Source organism: Ciconia boyciana, chromosome 4 (assembly GCF_034638445.1).
Source record: "Ciconia boyciana chromosome 4, ASM3463844v1, whole genome shotgun sequence".
In the NCBI taxonomy this organism is placed as follows: Eukaryota; Metazoa; Chordata; class Aves; order Ciconiiformes; family Ciconiidae; genus Ciconia; species Ciconia boyciana.
In genome coordinates, this window is record NC_132937.1 from 43791650 (window position 1) to 43809243 (window position 17594).

A 17594-nucleotide genomic window follows, 5' to 3' on the forward strand; every position below is an offset into this window, starting at 1 on the left:
TATCACATTACCTACTGTACACACTTTTGCTCTGTAGATATAATTGGTAGTTCATCAGCAAAATCGTCATCACGTTCAATGGCATAAAGGCCACAAAGTCTTCACTGCTGAGCAACCTTCCCAAAGGGTGTATGTAATTAGATTCAATTTTATAAAAGCACTGAAAGAAGTTCTTTCACTACCATCTGGACTGCTGCTTTAATGACTCTTTTAAATGAAATTTCGAAGCCAAGCCAGTTTAATTAGGTAATGTTTATTTTACATAGAACAATCTCCAAAGAATATTTAAAAAAAAAACAATCTAAATACTGATTTTATTGCATTTACTTTCTTACAAAAAAGACAGACAGGCACAATTTACGTATTCAAATACTTCAAACTGAACAACTGTTAGCTATTCAGATTTCCCCAATGCCACTCCAAAGGCTGTGAAAGTAGAAAATGTCATTTTACATGAGGCAGTAGTGCATTTAGTAGGAATGAATCAGAAAAAATATTTTTGTACAGTAAGACGTTATTGTCACTTTACCTATAAAATTTTTTGAATTGCACAATAAGTTTGCTTTACATTGACAACTGCCAGAAAAATAGGCTTAGTATGTAACTAAATATTTGCCCGAGCTATCCCCTAGAAACAAATTAGGATGTCTTTTGGTAAATACTTAAAGTCTAGTAAGAACTATATTATATATCTGAGGTAATTTAAAAATGTTTTAATAGGAAGAGGTTTATGTATTCAACTAAAATCAATTTCTGCCTACCTTAATATCCATACAACCACAATAGTTGAGTGTCCTAAGCAATATTTTGATTTGAAAGTACCAACACCAATGAAATCTGGAACTGTTTAAATTAATCTATTTCTTATTTTTCTGTTTCATTATCGATGCTGAAAAGGCACTGTGTACATTCCTCTGAACATTTGGTGTTTTAGGTTTTTTTGAAGTTAAAGTGTCCAACAACAAGCTTCAAACAAATCAAAAGCAAAAGAATACTGAATAGAATTCCCACTGATGGATGCAGTCCATGATATCTGAAGACACTCATTTTCCATAGAACTTCTTATTCAACAAGAATATGAGCAAATTCACATTTACTTTAGCTTTATCGAACATTTTCATTACAGCCACACCTTCATACTGCATCTGAAGCAAATCCTGTAATCAGAAATAAAATAATTAGTCTCTGTTTGAATCTACACCTTACAGCAACAAGATGGGGTCATTTTTGTTGTGTGATAACCATCTCAAACTCCAGGTCCTTCACAATTTAAACAATTACAAGCAACTATTGGATAGGTGTAGAAAATATTACATGTCCTCTAGATCCCAAATTGTAGACAGTAACAGTAAACCAGAATAAATACTGTTTTCTGTGTATTTTCATTTTCTTTTGGTATTTGCGGCTTGCCACTGAGCTAATGTGGCATTTGGTTTCATGCAGTTGCTCCAATATAAACATTAACCCAACTCCGTGCCCAGCATCCTGCGGAAGTTATATAGTTATTCTCCACACGATCTGCTGCTCTGTGCTGATTGAATAGTTCATGAATACATATAAAAATCTGAAATAGTTTATATTTAGAGGAAATGCAATGACGACTATATAGCAAAGTAACAAAATTCAAACTCTACCTGGAAATGGAGCTGCACTTTTTCCATCTCAACCCCCAAAAATTTTGCTTTGATTTCAAAGTCACCCACTTCTTCTCCAGGTGTTATATCAAACATGACGTTCTTAAACCTCAAAACAAAAAGAAGAGTACTTGATTATGTATGCTGTGCAGTTTTATATAGTTCAGAGACAGCTTTGGGGAAAAAGCATGCAGAACACAAAAGAACTTTGACCGTAAGCAGTGTAAATGGTGTCAAATGAACCACTGCATCCCTACTGCAATGTCTTCTTGGAGACTTTGTGGTGTACATATAGCATGGAATACAGAGCCCTCAAGTCTTTTATATTGGGAAAAAAAAAAAAAAAGGGCTGTGGGAAGTTCAGGTAACAAAGATGACCAAGCATCCACAGGATAGGAACAGGGCAGCCAGATTTTTGTTTTGCCATGCCTTAGTGTCTCCTTGCAGCTCCGTACACACTCTTCTCTGGTTTCAGTTTGCCTCATGTGTCTTCCTCTGCCTGATGAACCCACTTGGAAAAAACTGCAACCTGGAAAACTTTTTTCCATGCAGAAGACAGATGGAAGGGTGCAGAGGATGGAAGATTTTCACTACAGCGGCCTCAAAATGGATAGGTACAAAAGGGATGTTAAACCACCACATCCATTCACCTTGCCATAGTGAGGGAAGTGCAGAAAACCAGGTGTTTACTCAGTTATATGAAAGTGATGGGTCAGGAAATGAAAAAAATAACTGCTACAACTGCTTAACAAGGCAGTCATTAGCAGTGAGTGTGCTTTTGGACTTGTACTGGCTCCGTCTAAGCTAATGCCAAAATAAGCTTATTCAAATATTTTCCCAAGGTAATCATATAGCAAGGTACAAGGAAAAAAAATGAATGTTGACAATTAGGCTTTATCATTCTTCCGAATGTAGAAGTCTGAGGTAATTTTAGGTGTGGCACAGGAAATTGCTAAGATTTCTTTTAACAAAAGCCAGGCCCCTTAAGAAGCTATTGATTAGAAAATGCTCTGAATTGTTTTATACCATACTTACTGGTTGGTTTGAAGATCTTCAATTTCTAGGATGACGCCTTTTTCATGCAGTCTTGCAGCTGTATACTTTAATGAGGCCTGCTTCAGTTTTCTGCTTCCCTTCACCTCCTCTTTTCCATCTAGTTTGATTGACCTCCGTGAATTTCTGGGAAGAGAACAAGAAAAATGGCTTTTGATTTATCTACCAGGTCTTTTATACTTCAGTTACTCTTCTAGCCATATTTAGCTTTCTTTCACTTTTTGCCTTTTTGCACTCCTATTAATGAACAGAATTGACATTCTAAACAAATCTAAGAATTAAAGGGATTTTTAGCACACAGTGAATAATCTAAACACTTTGGCAATGATTTTGAATCAACACTTTTTAGCACTTTTTAAAACTCTACTGTAAAATGCAACCCTGATCCAAAAGGGTCCACAATCATCACTTTAAAATAGCAATGTGTAAGCATACAGTAACATAGGTGTTAAATAAGATTGACCATTAGAGTTCATTTTTGGATCAGTTGGGTATGGACTGTGAAAGCTCCTGTTTATATCAGTAAAATGTTTTCTTTTTGACACTTCAGTGGCATTGGCAGGGGGGCTTGCTCTCGAGTAACTGCATCATACCTGAAGAGTAAAATTCTTTAGGCATTTATTTCCCCCTTTTCCATTCTAAAGACAAAACCCAATCCTTTTAACAAAGGAAGAAAATAAATAATTACTTCCCAAAGCTACATGACTTCAAAGCATGCTAATGGATCTGCAAAGTAGCACCAATTAAATATATTGAACACACATATACATCTCAGGCCTCTTTCTGTAAGGCAGCTTTAAGTAAATGGAAGACTTTACTTTCCAGGTTTTGACTCAGGTCACAGTGACAACTCCCATGGACTTTTTAATCCATGGATTGTCAATCTGTTGGAATCAAAAGTTTCAACTACAGATTAACACCTGCTCTCCCTCCTGATAAAACACACTGAAATATTAAAAGACAAGACGACTCAACTCACTTTCTTGTTAAGTTGTCTAAACAAGTTTTTATATAGGTGTTGTAATAATTAATTTGTTCTTCATAAAATGCTGTCTTGGAGTTAAGTGCATTCAAAGTCTGCTGGAGTTTCACCAATTCAGCTTTTCGATGATGTCTGTATCTTCTTTGATTCCGGATATCCTAAATAAATTTATTAATGTAATTGGTTTATTAATTTGATATTTTAAAAAGTCTCAGCTTATTACTATTCAAATCTGTAATTACATAACCTGACATAATTACTGGGAGAAAGCATGAACTGTCATGTTAGTTCTCACAAGCATGGTACCAGTAGCGAGTACTACAGTTTACACAACTGTACGGAAGACAACAATCACATTGCTACTCATGTATACAAGTGGTGGTATCTTGAACTCTGCTATGGTCTCCAGGGCATGACAGACAATTTAAGGAAGACGTCATCTTCATGCTATAAATGGAATTTTTCTCACAGCTAGTTTCTGGTGAGAGGCCTAAGAAATGAGAGCTTAGGCTTCTGCTAGGTAAGAACTAGCTACTACTAAACTAGAGCTTGGGTTGAAGGTAATGGTTGAGTTGAGGTAGTTGAAAGTAAAATAAAAGCAACTTCCAGTCCTAAGGCTTATCCCAATCTTCAGATTACCTTAACGGCTCAAAACAAAACATCTAGGCTTATAAATAAGAAATTAAAAAGAATGGGGCACTGAATACATATGTAGAATGGTTTTGTCTCAAGTGGAAGCAGATACAAACACCTGAATCGAGCAGGGCTTTAAAATGGCACTTCAAAATAGGTGTAACATGACATACTTAATTGTATTAGAGACTTAGCTCACGTGAGCTATTTACTCATTTATATATTAAAATATATTTGCAACTTTAAAAATACATATTTATAATATGTAAATAACTCATGAGCTATGAGTAATTAAAGATAATCCAGTATTACTCATGAGTAAAGAAAATCCACTACAATAAGATTCTTACAGCCAGTATTGGGTGTGGATTTGGAACAGGATTTGCTGGTTTGTACACGACAGGCCCAGTGCTTTATCAACCCCAGGATGGGCACTGCATTGGCCCACTATTCTCCTTGTGTCCTGCCCAACCACTGCAGATCAGTGTTAATACCAATCAGAGAATGTTTTGGGGTTTTTTTAAGTCTCTTTAAACCTTACCAAGACTACATTAATTATTAATTGAAACACTGACAGGTAATACTGATTTCTTTTAAAACATAAAAAGCTATATTGAAACACATTGTACTGGAGAAGTTAAAACAGCATCAGTATCAAATCTGGATAACAAAGTCTGCAGTTGTATGTTATTCAGTTCAGGTAGTTATGCACGAGAGTACTGCCTTTCACATTTTGTCAGCAAAGATGATTTGTTTCTTATGTGGATACTTCAGCAACTTACTGTAGCATTCTCTGGAAAATGTGTATTGTACATCTCTGGCTGGAATGGATTTAGGCTAGATGCCTAAAAACCATCATTATTCAGGGAAGCATGTTCCATTTACCTTAGCGATCTCATTTATAATTTCCTGGTACTTAGTTGCTGAAGACACTAGTCCTGCTTGTTCCAATGTCCGGAGATTTCTCTGAATTTTCCTTTTCTTTTGTTCTATTGGTAGCTGCCCATCTTCAAAAATAGTCTGACTGTGCTTTATTTTCTCTGGAGTTTTGGAATCTAAGATGGCACGTTTTTCTGCAAGTTTCAAGTGCTCAGATTCCTAGGTTAAAAAAAAAGAAATCCAGAACAGTTATTTTCCATCTCACAATAACAGTTAAGTATTCAAGTACAATGAATTCTCAAAGGAGATTATCAAGAGTCAAGGTGCGGGCTTTATTTATATCCTCTTACCACATGGTCTGAAAGTGCTCCATTTACTATGCCTTTTGGCATACCTTAAGTAACTAATCAACACCTAGACATGTGTTCCAATTAATCAAAACATGTCTAAAATCAGCCAGACGACTCAATGACTTCAGTTAGCTGTGGGAAGACTGTCCAGATCTCACAGGTGCCCCCTACATATGCACACCCTGAGGTAAGCTAAAATGTGCATGTTACTGAGATGTAGCTTTGTGTGTCAGTGTCTACAGGGAAGTCTTCAGCTGGGAGCTCTTCCCACTCAATTCCCATACCTAGGATAGCAGTAGTTCCCCAGGCAGATGTTTGCTTGTATTGCTTAAGCAAATAAACTATGTGTCAGGGAACTTGAGTTAAGATACTGAAGTTCATGAGGGAAAAAATAAATCTAGCAGAAGGATTCACCTCAGGCTATTTGATTATATCATAACATAGGAGAGGAAAAGGCCCTGTTTAAAAAAATGTAAAGAAAAAATATTATTCTAGTTGTGCTAGTTGACAGCCAGACTTAATTTTTCTTTTCCTCTGAAGCTGTTACCAAAAAGTAAAAGAAAATTTGCAAGTCTCACATTTTGAAGGCTCTAGATCTGAATAGTCTAAAACTAGCAACAACGATTTCATTGTTATAAAGTGGTGGAGAACGCTGTCAGAGATCGGTTAAGGCTTTCGAATAGCTATAATAAAATATGTACTTTCTTCCCTATTCAGGCACAGTATGGCACTTACCTGTTGTGCAGTGGCTGGTGTTTCTAGTATTTCTAAGAGCGTATCCCCTGGCTGTGTTCGTATCACATCCACAATAAGTCTTTTGGTCCTTTTAAAAAGGATATATGGATATTACAAAACGGTTGTCACTGGGTCACTTGTGCATTTCATTTCTTCAACAGTAAAACTAGCAAGCTCCCCCTTTATTATGGATACTTGTTAATGTTTATGTTTCCTAGCTTTTTATGTTTCAGAGCTTCCACTAATAATGTTGAACATCTGGCTTCTACACAGGTCTGAATAAAGAAATACATGCATACTTTTCCCCCTTTTATTTTAGAAAACAGTTAACCAACTAGCACAGTAAAACAGTTACTGTTAACATAATAAAAATCCAAGCAACAACTCACATGTAGATTTTAATTATGATCATGACAAAACAGCAGATAGGAATGTAATGTTTGCAAAGCCTGAGCAATGCATGGTTCCATTAAGGGTCATATTTACTGAACAAGTGCAAATGCACTCAAAACTGCTGAACTTCTGAAGGAATTTTACATCCGCTGCAGTGCATTTATGCACACCACTTAAGGGCAGATGTTTCTCTAGTAGCAGCAATGGACAAGGAGCATTTCCTTGCTAAAAAAAGGGAAGCTGCTACACTCTGATATGTATACCAGTTCTTTTTTTGGTAAGAATGTATCTCATTCCTGCTGCCTCTTCATCCATAATGCTTGCAAGAACATCCTGCTACAGAATTCTGTTAATTTAGAGGAGACAGTTACGAATGAGATATATCTCATTATTCTTAAAATTTAACAGAAACTTGAAGATGCAGCTTAAATTTCCCAGAAAAGTGTCTAAATATGATTAAGGCTTCTGTGATAAAACCTCACGACTCAGTTTAAAATGATAGTTTACCTACATAAAGCTGGGGTTTTTGGTGGTGTTTTTAGGACTAGAAGTTCTCAAAAAATGCGATGAAATGGGACAAAAGTTTTACTCATATACAGGCAACATCCAAAACTACTGAATATTTGCGTATGATCCAAGCTTCCATGGAGGGGGCAGCAAGGCAGGAATGACTGACAGCACAGGCAGACCTGAAGCACTGCTCCTTCCATGTTAGAAGGCAACCTGCTAAACCTCCTGGAAGCTAGTTTGCTCATCCAGAGCTGCTGTTAACTGCACTAGCACGTTCAACATCTTCTGAAGGACTGCTGTTAAATGTATTTTTCCTTCACAAACTCTCTTGGAATCCGCTCCAGTTTGCCAGGAAAAAAAACCCAAAACAAAGCTAGAAAGCTTTCCTAAAGTTGGTTCATTTGGGCTACATCAACACATTACTGGCTTTCTTTGCCTGACACAACCTTTGTCAGTCTTTGTAGACCGCGGTCTACATTAATGTATGTGGGACGATGTTATTGTTTTATGCACTGCCTTAGAAACAAGCGCTGGTATGGCCAATAAGACACGAGGCTTATTTCCACTTCCTCTCCCCACGTACCAAACCTGCTCAGCTCTGTTTTCCAGAAACACCCCACTTGGGCCTGGATGCCTCCCCCTTCACCTGCCACTTGGCATGTGGCACCTGTGCACTCAGACCATGCAGACCAAGCACCTTGCATACAGTCCTCTGGATAGGGGTACCAGCAAATCTTAGGGTTCTTCACAGAAGCCTTAACAAAACCATTTAAAAAGCAAATATATCAGTATTTCTATAGAAGAGGCACATCACTTGCAGAGAAACAAGGAACATTCAGTGAATCAGCTGTGACTTGAATTTTAGCCAGGTGCCTAACATTTCACAGGCACAGCAAAAAACTTCTCTACAGCTAAGGTAGGAAAGCTAAGCATCTGTATTTACATATCTCTTGTGTAAAAGGTAGCGTAAGTATTTTAACTTTTGATATTGCTGCAATTTAACACGGATTGCTAATTATTATTCCATGAGATTATTTACTAAATTTCCTCAAAATGTGAGAAATATTACTTGAAAGCACTTATGCAAGGGAGAAGTTAAATTCTTTTGTTAATTCTCATGCTATTGTTTCAAAAGAATCCTCTACACTATGTGGAAATAAAGACATTTCTTTTGGCCTTGATTTTGCATATTTTTAGGGATTCCATTAAGGGGTAGCATTTTACTCCTACACAGAGGAAAAAAGGACAGGAAGCACAATGTTTACTTTTTTTTTTTTTTTAAGGGACAGCAGCAGGCATATCCTCATTATAAAACCAGCCTGGGAACAGCTCTAGAGCCTTGGTCTCTGGAATACCAAGTGACTAACACATTTTTTATTTGACATTGCCATTGCAGTCCCTTTACTTTAGATCTCAAATTATATTTGATAACAAGTTACAGAAAAAAACCTCAGTGTTTTCTTGTTTAAGCTTCAGATCAAATATGTACAATTACAGTGGAAAAACTCCTCTTCCTTTTAGGATAAATAGTTACAGTTTTCTTGCCCTTAAAATTAGATTTTTTTCCAGACATTAAACAGGCATTTATGGCTTTATATAAATTGCACCACTTACTACAGACCTATAGTACAGTTTTATAGGCACGAACTTTCTTCAGAAGTGAAACTTCACATATTACCTCATAAGTTCAGTTTAGTGATTTTTGATTTGGAAGAAAAAAATACTAACAGATTAGAGTTGAATTACAGCCTGTATCTATACCCCTAGTGCTTGCAAAGGAGTAAAATCCTTATGCTGTATTTCCTTTTAAAGTGAACTTCTAACCTTCACACTTGTGGGGTAAAAATAAGCATAGTAATAGAGGAGAGCAGCATCCCATTCTCCCCCTTGTTCAGGAAGCGCCAAGATCTTAAATAAGCCAATCCTTATTCTGGACAGCTTGAAATAAATTCAAAAAAGAGAGGTGCCAATAATTTGATACTAAGTGCTTTTATAAAAATATTTTTGACTATAAAGTAGCCTGTATCCCAGGGTATCCCAGTAGCCGTTTCTTAATTTTCTCACCAAATAGAGTAAACATAATTTTCTTTCCCTGGATAAAAGCATGCACTATTCCTGCTGAAGTGACAGTCGTATCCTGTTCAAATGTCTGATGGCAGTACGTCAGGGAAACGTTTTCCTTTGAGGGGGAGGAGAGGATGGTGTGATACTGTCCATCCCTTACAAGGCCAGGCAGCTTTTCATCTCTGCTTTCCCAAGGCTGTGGTGTTTTAAAGCAGAATGCTTTTACAACTTCATGGAAAAGCACTTACGAGGTTAGATAGTGATCCAGTCATGGTCCAAAACAGAAGTGGCACTGTATTTATCTTTCTGTAAGCTTTCTGGAAGAATTGACAGTTTCTCTGACTTTTGCAAAAGATTGAGTAGGACTGAACACAAACTGGCTTTTGAAGACTTAGTCCACTCAGTATCTCAAAAATGCACTTAGGCAGGGCAGCAGGGTGGAAGCAACTTATTTTAAAAAAACAAACCACCAAACAAAAAGCATCACCAGAATATAGGTTTTTGAGCAAAACTTACTTTATCATCAGGCTTTTGAGATCCTGATCTTCACCTTCTCGTAACTCATATTTGCTTGTTAGAGACAGTGAAATCTCAGTTTTTGCAAGTTGATTGAGCGTGCTTTCCTTGTTGGGGTCATTGGGATCAACAGCTCCTTCCCCTGTAAAGAAACGTTTTTACTCCAAGTTTGATAACTTTCCCGTGATTCAATGCATAAAGCGAACAGGAACCTAGATAAACCACTGTGAATCATCAGAAATATTAAGTTTATTAAATAGCACAGCCATTCCTACCGTTTAGAAGCAGTCTTTTTTTTTTTCTCCATTGAACAATCAAAACCATAAGCCAGCTATTTATAAGCCCAGTAGAATATTTTGGAAACACCACCAATTCTTTCTTTTCAAGCTACTGATATGCAAGAAACTCGCATGTCTTCTTCTCAAAGAAGAATACAAACAATTTAACATCCTTTGTCCTAACATGCAGTGATAGTAAAAAATGAAAAAGAGTAGCAGCTATGTTAACAGGCTATTCACTTGGAAGCTGGTATTATCCATGACATCCTAGCTACTTCTGAAACAGTTCACATCTTACTACAATTAAGGCAAATTAAATATCAGTCACATGTATTCCTTATAACTCTCTAATAAATTGCATAATTTTAAAAACTTCACTTTTATTTGGATAATTAAGTGTCAAAATAAAAAATGGCTGTTTTAAGAATTCTCTGTGCACTTTTTGTAAGTTTCTAGCCAACACTGGCAAATCTTAAAATCAGGTTATTAAAAATCACTTGTTTTCTACCTGCAATTTGAGCACAACTGGATCATTCCGCTTGAAACATTATTAATGTTTGGATTTTGAATCATGCCATTAATATTTAGAGTGAATATTGCAGTTAGAAGAAGGTTCAACTATAAGGAGCGATGTTACAAAAAGTGTTCAGAAAATAATTTTACAGTAAATGAAGAAGCTGTCACTATGAGACACATGAGGGTATTTAAATCAAGCCCCCATTTAATTCTGCCCCTAGAGTGAAGTTAACCATAAAGACAAAGAACAGCATACCAAGGAAAGACTCTACATCAGGAACAGGTCCCAGCCCTTCCAGCAATTCGTTCAGCAGGTCATTCGGCTCACTGGCAATGGCATCCTGGTGTTCTAATAGTAGCTATAAACAAGTGTAAATGAAGTCATCATCCCATCAGAAAAAACATTCCCAGTGTCTTTATACTTGTAAATAAATCTAGAGACTAAATGCTGAAAAAACACAGACCTAGTGTGATCAGGATTATGGAGGACCCAAGGGGGGAAGCATGCTCAGTTCTGAACTGTGAATTTAGAATTGCTCTTGCTGTAAGACGGCTTGCCATGCTCCTCTGGCAATCATCTCTGGAGTGCTGAACATCACAGCTGAGCAGAAGTTTAAGATCTGCCTTTAGGACTAACAAAGTGTCACAGAGTAAAGAGCGATAATCCCTAGCAGAGAGCATTTCCATGCTGCATCCTGAACTAAGCACACAAAGGAATGAAGACAGGGTTGGTGGTCCACAGAAAGATACCTATTTTCTGTGTATCTGTTCCAGTAGCTTACAATAGCATCAGTGATACCTTTCAGAAATGACTATATTTTGTAAGTGAGAAACCAGCTATGCAGCACGGGCTGCACAATTTCTAATAGACTTTGAAGCTGCAGGAGATCTGTGAACATATTCACAATAACTTCCATTGCAGCTGGGCACATTCTCAAAACTTTAAGCCACAAATATACTGGTAAGCCAAGTTAATAAAGGGTATGAACAGGGCAGCAACATTTTCTTAAAAACAGGCTCTCACTATCCATGAGAAAAGTAACCTCATGCTGAGTTAGATAAAGCCAGCAGCATTAGTGACCGCTAGATTCAACAGTCCATTCCCCATAGAAATTATATTCCTTACTTGAGAACTGATGGAAAGACATAATGTCACCAAGCTTCACTGAAATTTAGCTACATGAAAGCATGCACAATAGGCAAAAATTCCAGGATTATAAGTATTTTAAACACCGCAAGTTATAGTCAGTCAAAAGTTACTGGTTACTAGAAACTTACTGACAGCTAAAAAGCTTATGTCCAGAAAAGAAAGGCATTTCAGATGTACTTACAAGACAGAAGTGAGCATTATAAGCCCATAACTATTAACCTGGTTAAACCAAGTTTCTCTCTTACATGCAGCAGCTACCCCACACTGTATGTAATGTTGACTATGATACTGTGAGAACTGCTGAGAAACGCTATGTGTACTGACTAAAACTCAACCATGCTTGAGACTATACAAACACAGAATGAAAAAGACATTTACAGGACAAATTCTTTGGGGCGAAGGCAAGAGATACATAGGGAAGCACCAAAAACCAAAGCTGATGAATGCAACAGATCCCTCATTCCAGCTACATCCTACAGAGGTGTGCAATGAAAATTAAGAGTAGGCAAGTGCCATGGGAGATGATGACAGGGCAGATTTGAGAGCTTTTTCTGAAGCCAAGCTACACATGACAACAGACAAAATGTTTATGCATCTCCTGTTATTTAAACTGATTTTTTTTGGAGCTGTATGACCAGAGTGGAAAGTTTAGTTTACACTTGCAGGGAACATGCAGTGGAAGAAGACAACTCAGATGAAGGCTCAGGCTCTCAGAGAAGGTTTGGTGGAAGAGGTGGCACAGGAGAAGGAGGATAACCTGCTAAATATGCAGATAGTGTACAGTCTTCAGACCTAATTGCTTGCTTCCTCTAGAGAGGCAAGTGCAGAGGGTCATGTTATCAAAAAAGACCATCTCCTTGACCTCCTTTGTTTGGGAATTTGCTTTCATTAAATTACTTCATATTTTGTAGAGTATTTTACCAGCTAATATAAAATTGCGTAGTAATACTTTGTGACATTAGGATCAAATAACATATTTGACATGCAACAGACCCACTAAAAGGAATATTTGACCACGATTAGTGTTTAAATGTAATCGCTGATCATAAATATGTAGGCATAGGTCTATGTCTTAAAAAATTAGAAGAAAGAATAGACACAAAGACAATCCAGCAAATACGTTTTTAGCAGACTAGGCTATTAGTTTTCACTTGAATAAAGCTAACTTGTAATGTGGTGTACTGGGAGCTGGGTATTCTACCTTTTCCATAGTGTATCTGACAATATTTGTGGGAGGTTCTTTGTAGGGTTTTTGGTGGGGGGTGTTGGGTTTTTTTGGGGGGGGATGAGGGGGAGTGGGGGGCAGGGGAAAATTTGCAAGCCAGGAAACAGATAGTAATATCCCAGCTTTAGGAGGACCATGACCACATGGTCATGACATTTAACTTACACCCTAATGAGTCATACTACAGACTGTGGTTAATCTGTTCTTTACCCACGATAAAGAACTGGCAGGATGCCACAGCTTAAGTCCTTCTGAATCAGACGTTTGCATCTGCTTCCAACAAAACATATGACAGAATACCAGAGTCACAAAATACACTGAATTTTCCTCTATTCCCAGAATCAAAGGAGCTTCTTCAAATTGGTGTCAGTTTCTTAGCCAAGACAGGAAAGTATTTGTAAGTATAAATAAGTTAGAAACGTCACACTAGATGAGAACAAAAATGTTCCTCCCTCCCATCAGAAAATGTTATATTCTAATTGTTATTCAAGATGATGCTTGTCGTAGTTTAACCTGTCAGGCAGCTAAACACCATACAGCCATTCGCTCGCTCCCCCCTAGTGAGGTGGGGGAGAAAAATCAGAAAAAAGGTAAAACTCATGGGCTGAGATAAAAGCAATTTAATAGGACAGAAAAGGAAGGGAAAATAATAATAATTTAAAAGAATGTACAAAACAAGTGATGCACAATGCAATTCCTCACCACCCACTAACTGCTGCCCAGCCCGTTCCCCAGCAGCGGCCGCACCCCCCCTGGCCAACTCCCCTAAGTTTTTTTGTTCAGCATGACATCATATAGTACAGAATATCCCTTTGGCCAGTTTGGGTCAGCTGTCCTGGCTGTGTCCAATCGCAGCTTCTTGTGCACCCCCAGCCTCCTCACTGGCAGGGCAGTACGAGAAGCTGAAAAGTCCTTGACTTAGTGTAAGCACTGCTCAGCAACAACTAAACCATCAGTGTGTTATCAACATTATTCTTATCCTAAATCCAAAACACAGCACTATACCAGCTACTAGGAAGAAAATTAATTCTATCTCCAGCCAAAACCAGGACAAAGCTTTTACATGGAAGCAGTTTTCTAGGAAAATTGCAATCTAATACTCAATTCCAGACCATTTCAGAGATGAACTGAAGAAATAGTTTCAAAATGAAGAATGAGCCCACCCTAAGCCTTCCCTAGAGACTGTTTTTTTGCAAGTATTTCACAATCTATACACTTTAGTCTGTTGACTAGTATATTTTCATTGACTTACTGAATGGGTATTGATAATTTCTTCAATGGAGATATATATGACAGGTTTGCTAAGGGTCACCATGTCAGAGTATTCATCAATATTGAATTTCTCTTCTGGTTCAGGAACATCACATGCTGCTTGAAAAAAATTCCTAAGAGAAAATGAGAAAGACTTCAATAATTGTCTCCTAGAAACTCACTTTAGTTAGCCTTCATAGAAAAACCACAATCAAGTCTTTGACATCCATTCTATTTCTCTTATTAGCTGCAATCTACACTTAGTGTTTGAAGGAACCTTTTGGAGGCAACACATTTACACATCAGTACAAATGAAGCGTTCCATCTTTCCTGGACAGCGGGTGGAAGATTGTTTTAAAGGTAATTTTTTTTCTCCTTATTCAACAAGGAGTGATAACTTGGTAAATTTTAAACTCTTAGAGAAGTCTGTATTTAATGCTCTAGAAGTTAGGAAAGGATTTCCACAGAAAGACCCTCTGATTTTATGAAGATACTTTGTAGTATGAAGTGTGCCAACAAGGAATTATTTGACATAGCTGCACAAAATTACCACTTGGCCTACAAATGTTTAAAGTGCTGTTGCTAAGACATTGAGCTGCTCGAAATGACAGAAAATGTGGTATTGTTTATAAATGCAAGAATCTTGAGAGGAAAAAATGCAAAGTATGGTTGAAGCTTTACTTTGACATGATTAGCACATACATGGAGAGCTGAGACCTGCTTCCCAAGATGACAAAGGGCATCTCTTCAAGCCACTGGCAGCTTCAGGGATGTGCACAGACAACCAAGAAACAGCAAGATCCTCCCATCAGAGGACCATTTTGTTTTCCAAAGTGAGAGGACCCGAGTTGGAGTAGCTGGGAGAAACTGTTTTAGATGAGGCCTACAAGGATGCTGCAGGAGCTGATCTGCCTTCACTGTGCCAGCCCCGTGCTGTTGAGGATGATGCATGCTTCAGGCTCAGGAGACCTTTAAAGTTGGTATTAGGAAAAAAAAAAAAAGGGGAGAGGAGCTGGGATTCCTCAGTTTGGAGAGGAAAAGCTGAGGGATATGATCAAGTTGTACAAAATCACAGTGGTGTTGCTTGAGATGGGTGCAGAATTCGTTCATCAAATCCCACAGTAATGAGACAAGTGGATTTGCAATGAAACTAGCAGAAAAATACTAATTTCAAATAAATGAAAGGAAGCACTGTTTTAACCAACAGGTGGCAAACTTCTGAATATTGCTACAGGAGGATGTTGTGGAGGCAGATGATCTCAAAGGCTTAAGAAGGGTTTGGACAAAATTCCTGCACAAGTTCATAAACTCACAGTAAAAGATCTAGGCAGGGCCGGTAGCTTTTAACATAGCTAATATTGCAATTACAGTTGCTGGGTGAGTACAAGGGGAACTGGCAGCTGAGAGCAGCCACCACTTGTCTCTAAGGAGGGTTTAGTTAAAGTATAGAGCACAGTCACACAGAGACTCAGTTTTGTATAAAATTAGCTTAATGAGGAGAGGGATTCTTCCTTTTGTAGCGATCAAAGGGCCAGCTGGAGTAGGGTCTTTCATTAGCATTTGTTATTCTTGCTATAACACTTTCTACCCTATTGTTTCTTCATGTTTGTGTCATGCCCTTAAATACTTCAATAAACAGAATGACTAAATTTAAGTATCTTTGTGTTCATGGCTGATGTCTCAAGGAAACCCTTTATATGAACAGTGCATTTGCTTTCACGAAGGGCAGACACTAAAGACAAGTTCTGAAAGTGGGTTTGTCGCAAGACTCAACGACACTTCAAGCTAATAATAGCAACCACCCAAAAAGATGGGCAATAATCCCAAACAACTTGTGTCTCAGAGTGTAGCAAAACATGTAATTTCCTGTGACTGTGCAAGATGAAAGAATAAAATCTGCGTGGAATCTCTTGGCAAAGATGAAAGAATAAAAGCAAAACCTGCAACTTTTTCCTGACCAATAAGTTTTTTCCTCAGACAAAACATTCAGCTGTCCTCCTGACCCAAAGAACACATTATTTCTGCTGGATAATGAATCGCCCCACACTGCTCTCACAGTCTGTGTTTGCAGTAAGGAAGCCTTCCTGCAATCAAGCCAGCAGAGATGATCAGTTCTCAAAGCAATGCTCAAGCAGAAATACAGCCTGTTACTCCTGCTTCAGCTTCCTCAGCAGTGAGGATATCTCTGTGGCAGGTCACTCATTTTTAACGCTGAGCAGGGAATTCCTATAAACGAGGAGTCCACCTGCCTTACTCATCCTAGAGGAGAGCTCTTACTGTGTAGGTATGTGTGAGGGCTTTGCATACCTGAACTTCTGGTATGTCTGCGAGAGGTAAGTGTTCATAGATGACAGATGTTCGCTCTCTCCTTCAAAGAGTTTGTTAGAAGCAGCGTGCTGAAGGACTTTTGCCACGCAACCTAGGTTCCTCCTCTGGTCAGGGTGTATCTGGCCCCCGGCTGTCATATCAATTATATCAAAACCATCAGGAGCGACAATGGCAGGGTTCATGTAGCGATAGTACAGGAGGTTGCCGACAATCTATAAGAAAAAAATTAAGAGATCTTCCCTTTGCCTACAGTCATTATATTTTACAAAACACGATCAATCATTTCTACTTCTGAATTAGACCATAGGAACCAGTGCTAGAAGAACCCCCAAGACATACGTGTTACTTATATGGCTAACTGAAAGAGCTTGTGGTCTTTTATAAGATATGCCTCTTACAACACCTCTGTGAACATCAGTTATGGCCTTTTACAACCACATTTCAATTTGGTGCTGGCTTCAGGTCAGCTAATGCAAGGCATTGAGCTGAATACAAAGACAAATACAACTCCTCTTTCTTCTAGATTTTGCAAGCTTCAGCTCCAGAGGCTTATTCTCTGAAGTGCTTTGGATATCTGCCAGCATTTAATGCATTCATTGACAAGGGACCCGTTGTTTCTCATGAGGGCTGCATGCAGCCCTAAAAGACTAGAGAACAGATTTTTCAAACTGCAATTTCTGTAACGATGTTACAGTAACTTGTATTGTGCAGCCAGTGGCTTCAAATCATTCCTGATCTCAGAATCAGGCAGGAATTTTCTTTCTGTAATTTGCCTCAGCTTATGTGTAGTCGCCTGCAGAACTTCCAACTTACACATTTAAAGGCTCTCAGTTGGGTGCCTTATGCTCCATTTGCTACTTATTTTTTATCATAGGTTGAGCAATGCCTTAATCTGTATTGCCGGAGTGATAGGCAGAAGTACCCCATAAATGCTGCTTGCAAGGATTTCCAATGCATTGTTAAAACACACAAAAGCAGAATTAATTTTTCAGCTGAGGAGTTTGAAGTCCTTTAGGCACCAGGATACTTTTTTTTTTTTTAAACACTGAACAGTATCTTTATGAAAACTAATGGGGAAGTCCTGTTGAAATGAATAC

The 17594-nt window shown here is 38.0% G+C and overlaps 1 protein-coding gene across 3 annotated transcripts in view; it reads right to left on the reverse strand.

Annotated features, from left to right (window-relative positions):
• Window positions 1-279: 279 nt before the first annotated feature.
• IQGAP2 (IQ motif containing GTPase activating protein 2) overlaps window positions 280-17594 on the reverse strand; it is a 131050-nt gene continuing 113735 nt past the window's right edge. For all 3 annotated transcript variants that reach the window (XM_072859713.1, XM_072859712.1, XM_072859711.1), the window contains 10 exons: window positions 16477-16709; window positions 14171-14303; window positions 10800-10902; window positions 9750-9891; window positions 6267-6354; window positions 5188-5400; window positions 3667-3827; window positions 2670-2813; window positions 1635-1743; window positions 280-1157 (listed from right to left, as the gene is read on the reverse strand). In XM_072859713.1, the coding sequence (XP_072715814.1) occupies window positions 1044-1157; window positions 1635-1743; window positions 2670-2813; window positions 3667-3827; window positions 5188-5400; window positions 6267-6354; window positions 9750-9891; window positions 10800-10902; window positions 14171-14303; window positions 16477-16709 (1440 nt within the window). In that variant the 3' untranslated portion in view covers window positions 280-1043. The remainder of the gene's footprint in view (window positions 1158-1634; window positions 1744-2669; window positions 2814-3666; window positions 3828-5187; window positions 5401-6266; window positions 6355-9749; window positions 9892-10799; window positions 10903-14170; window positions 14304-16476; window positions 16710-17594) is intronic.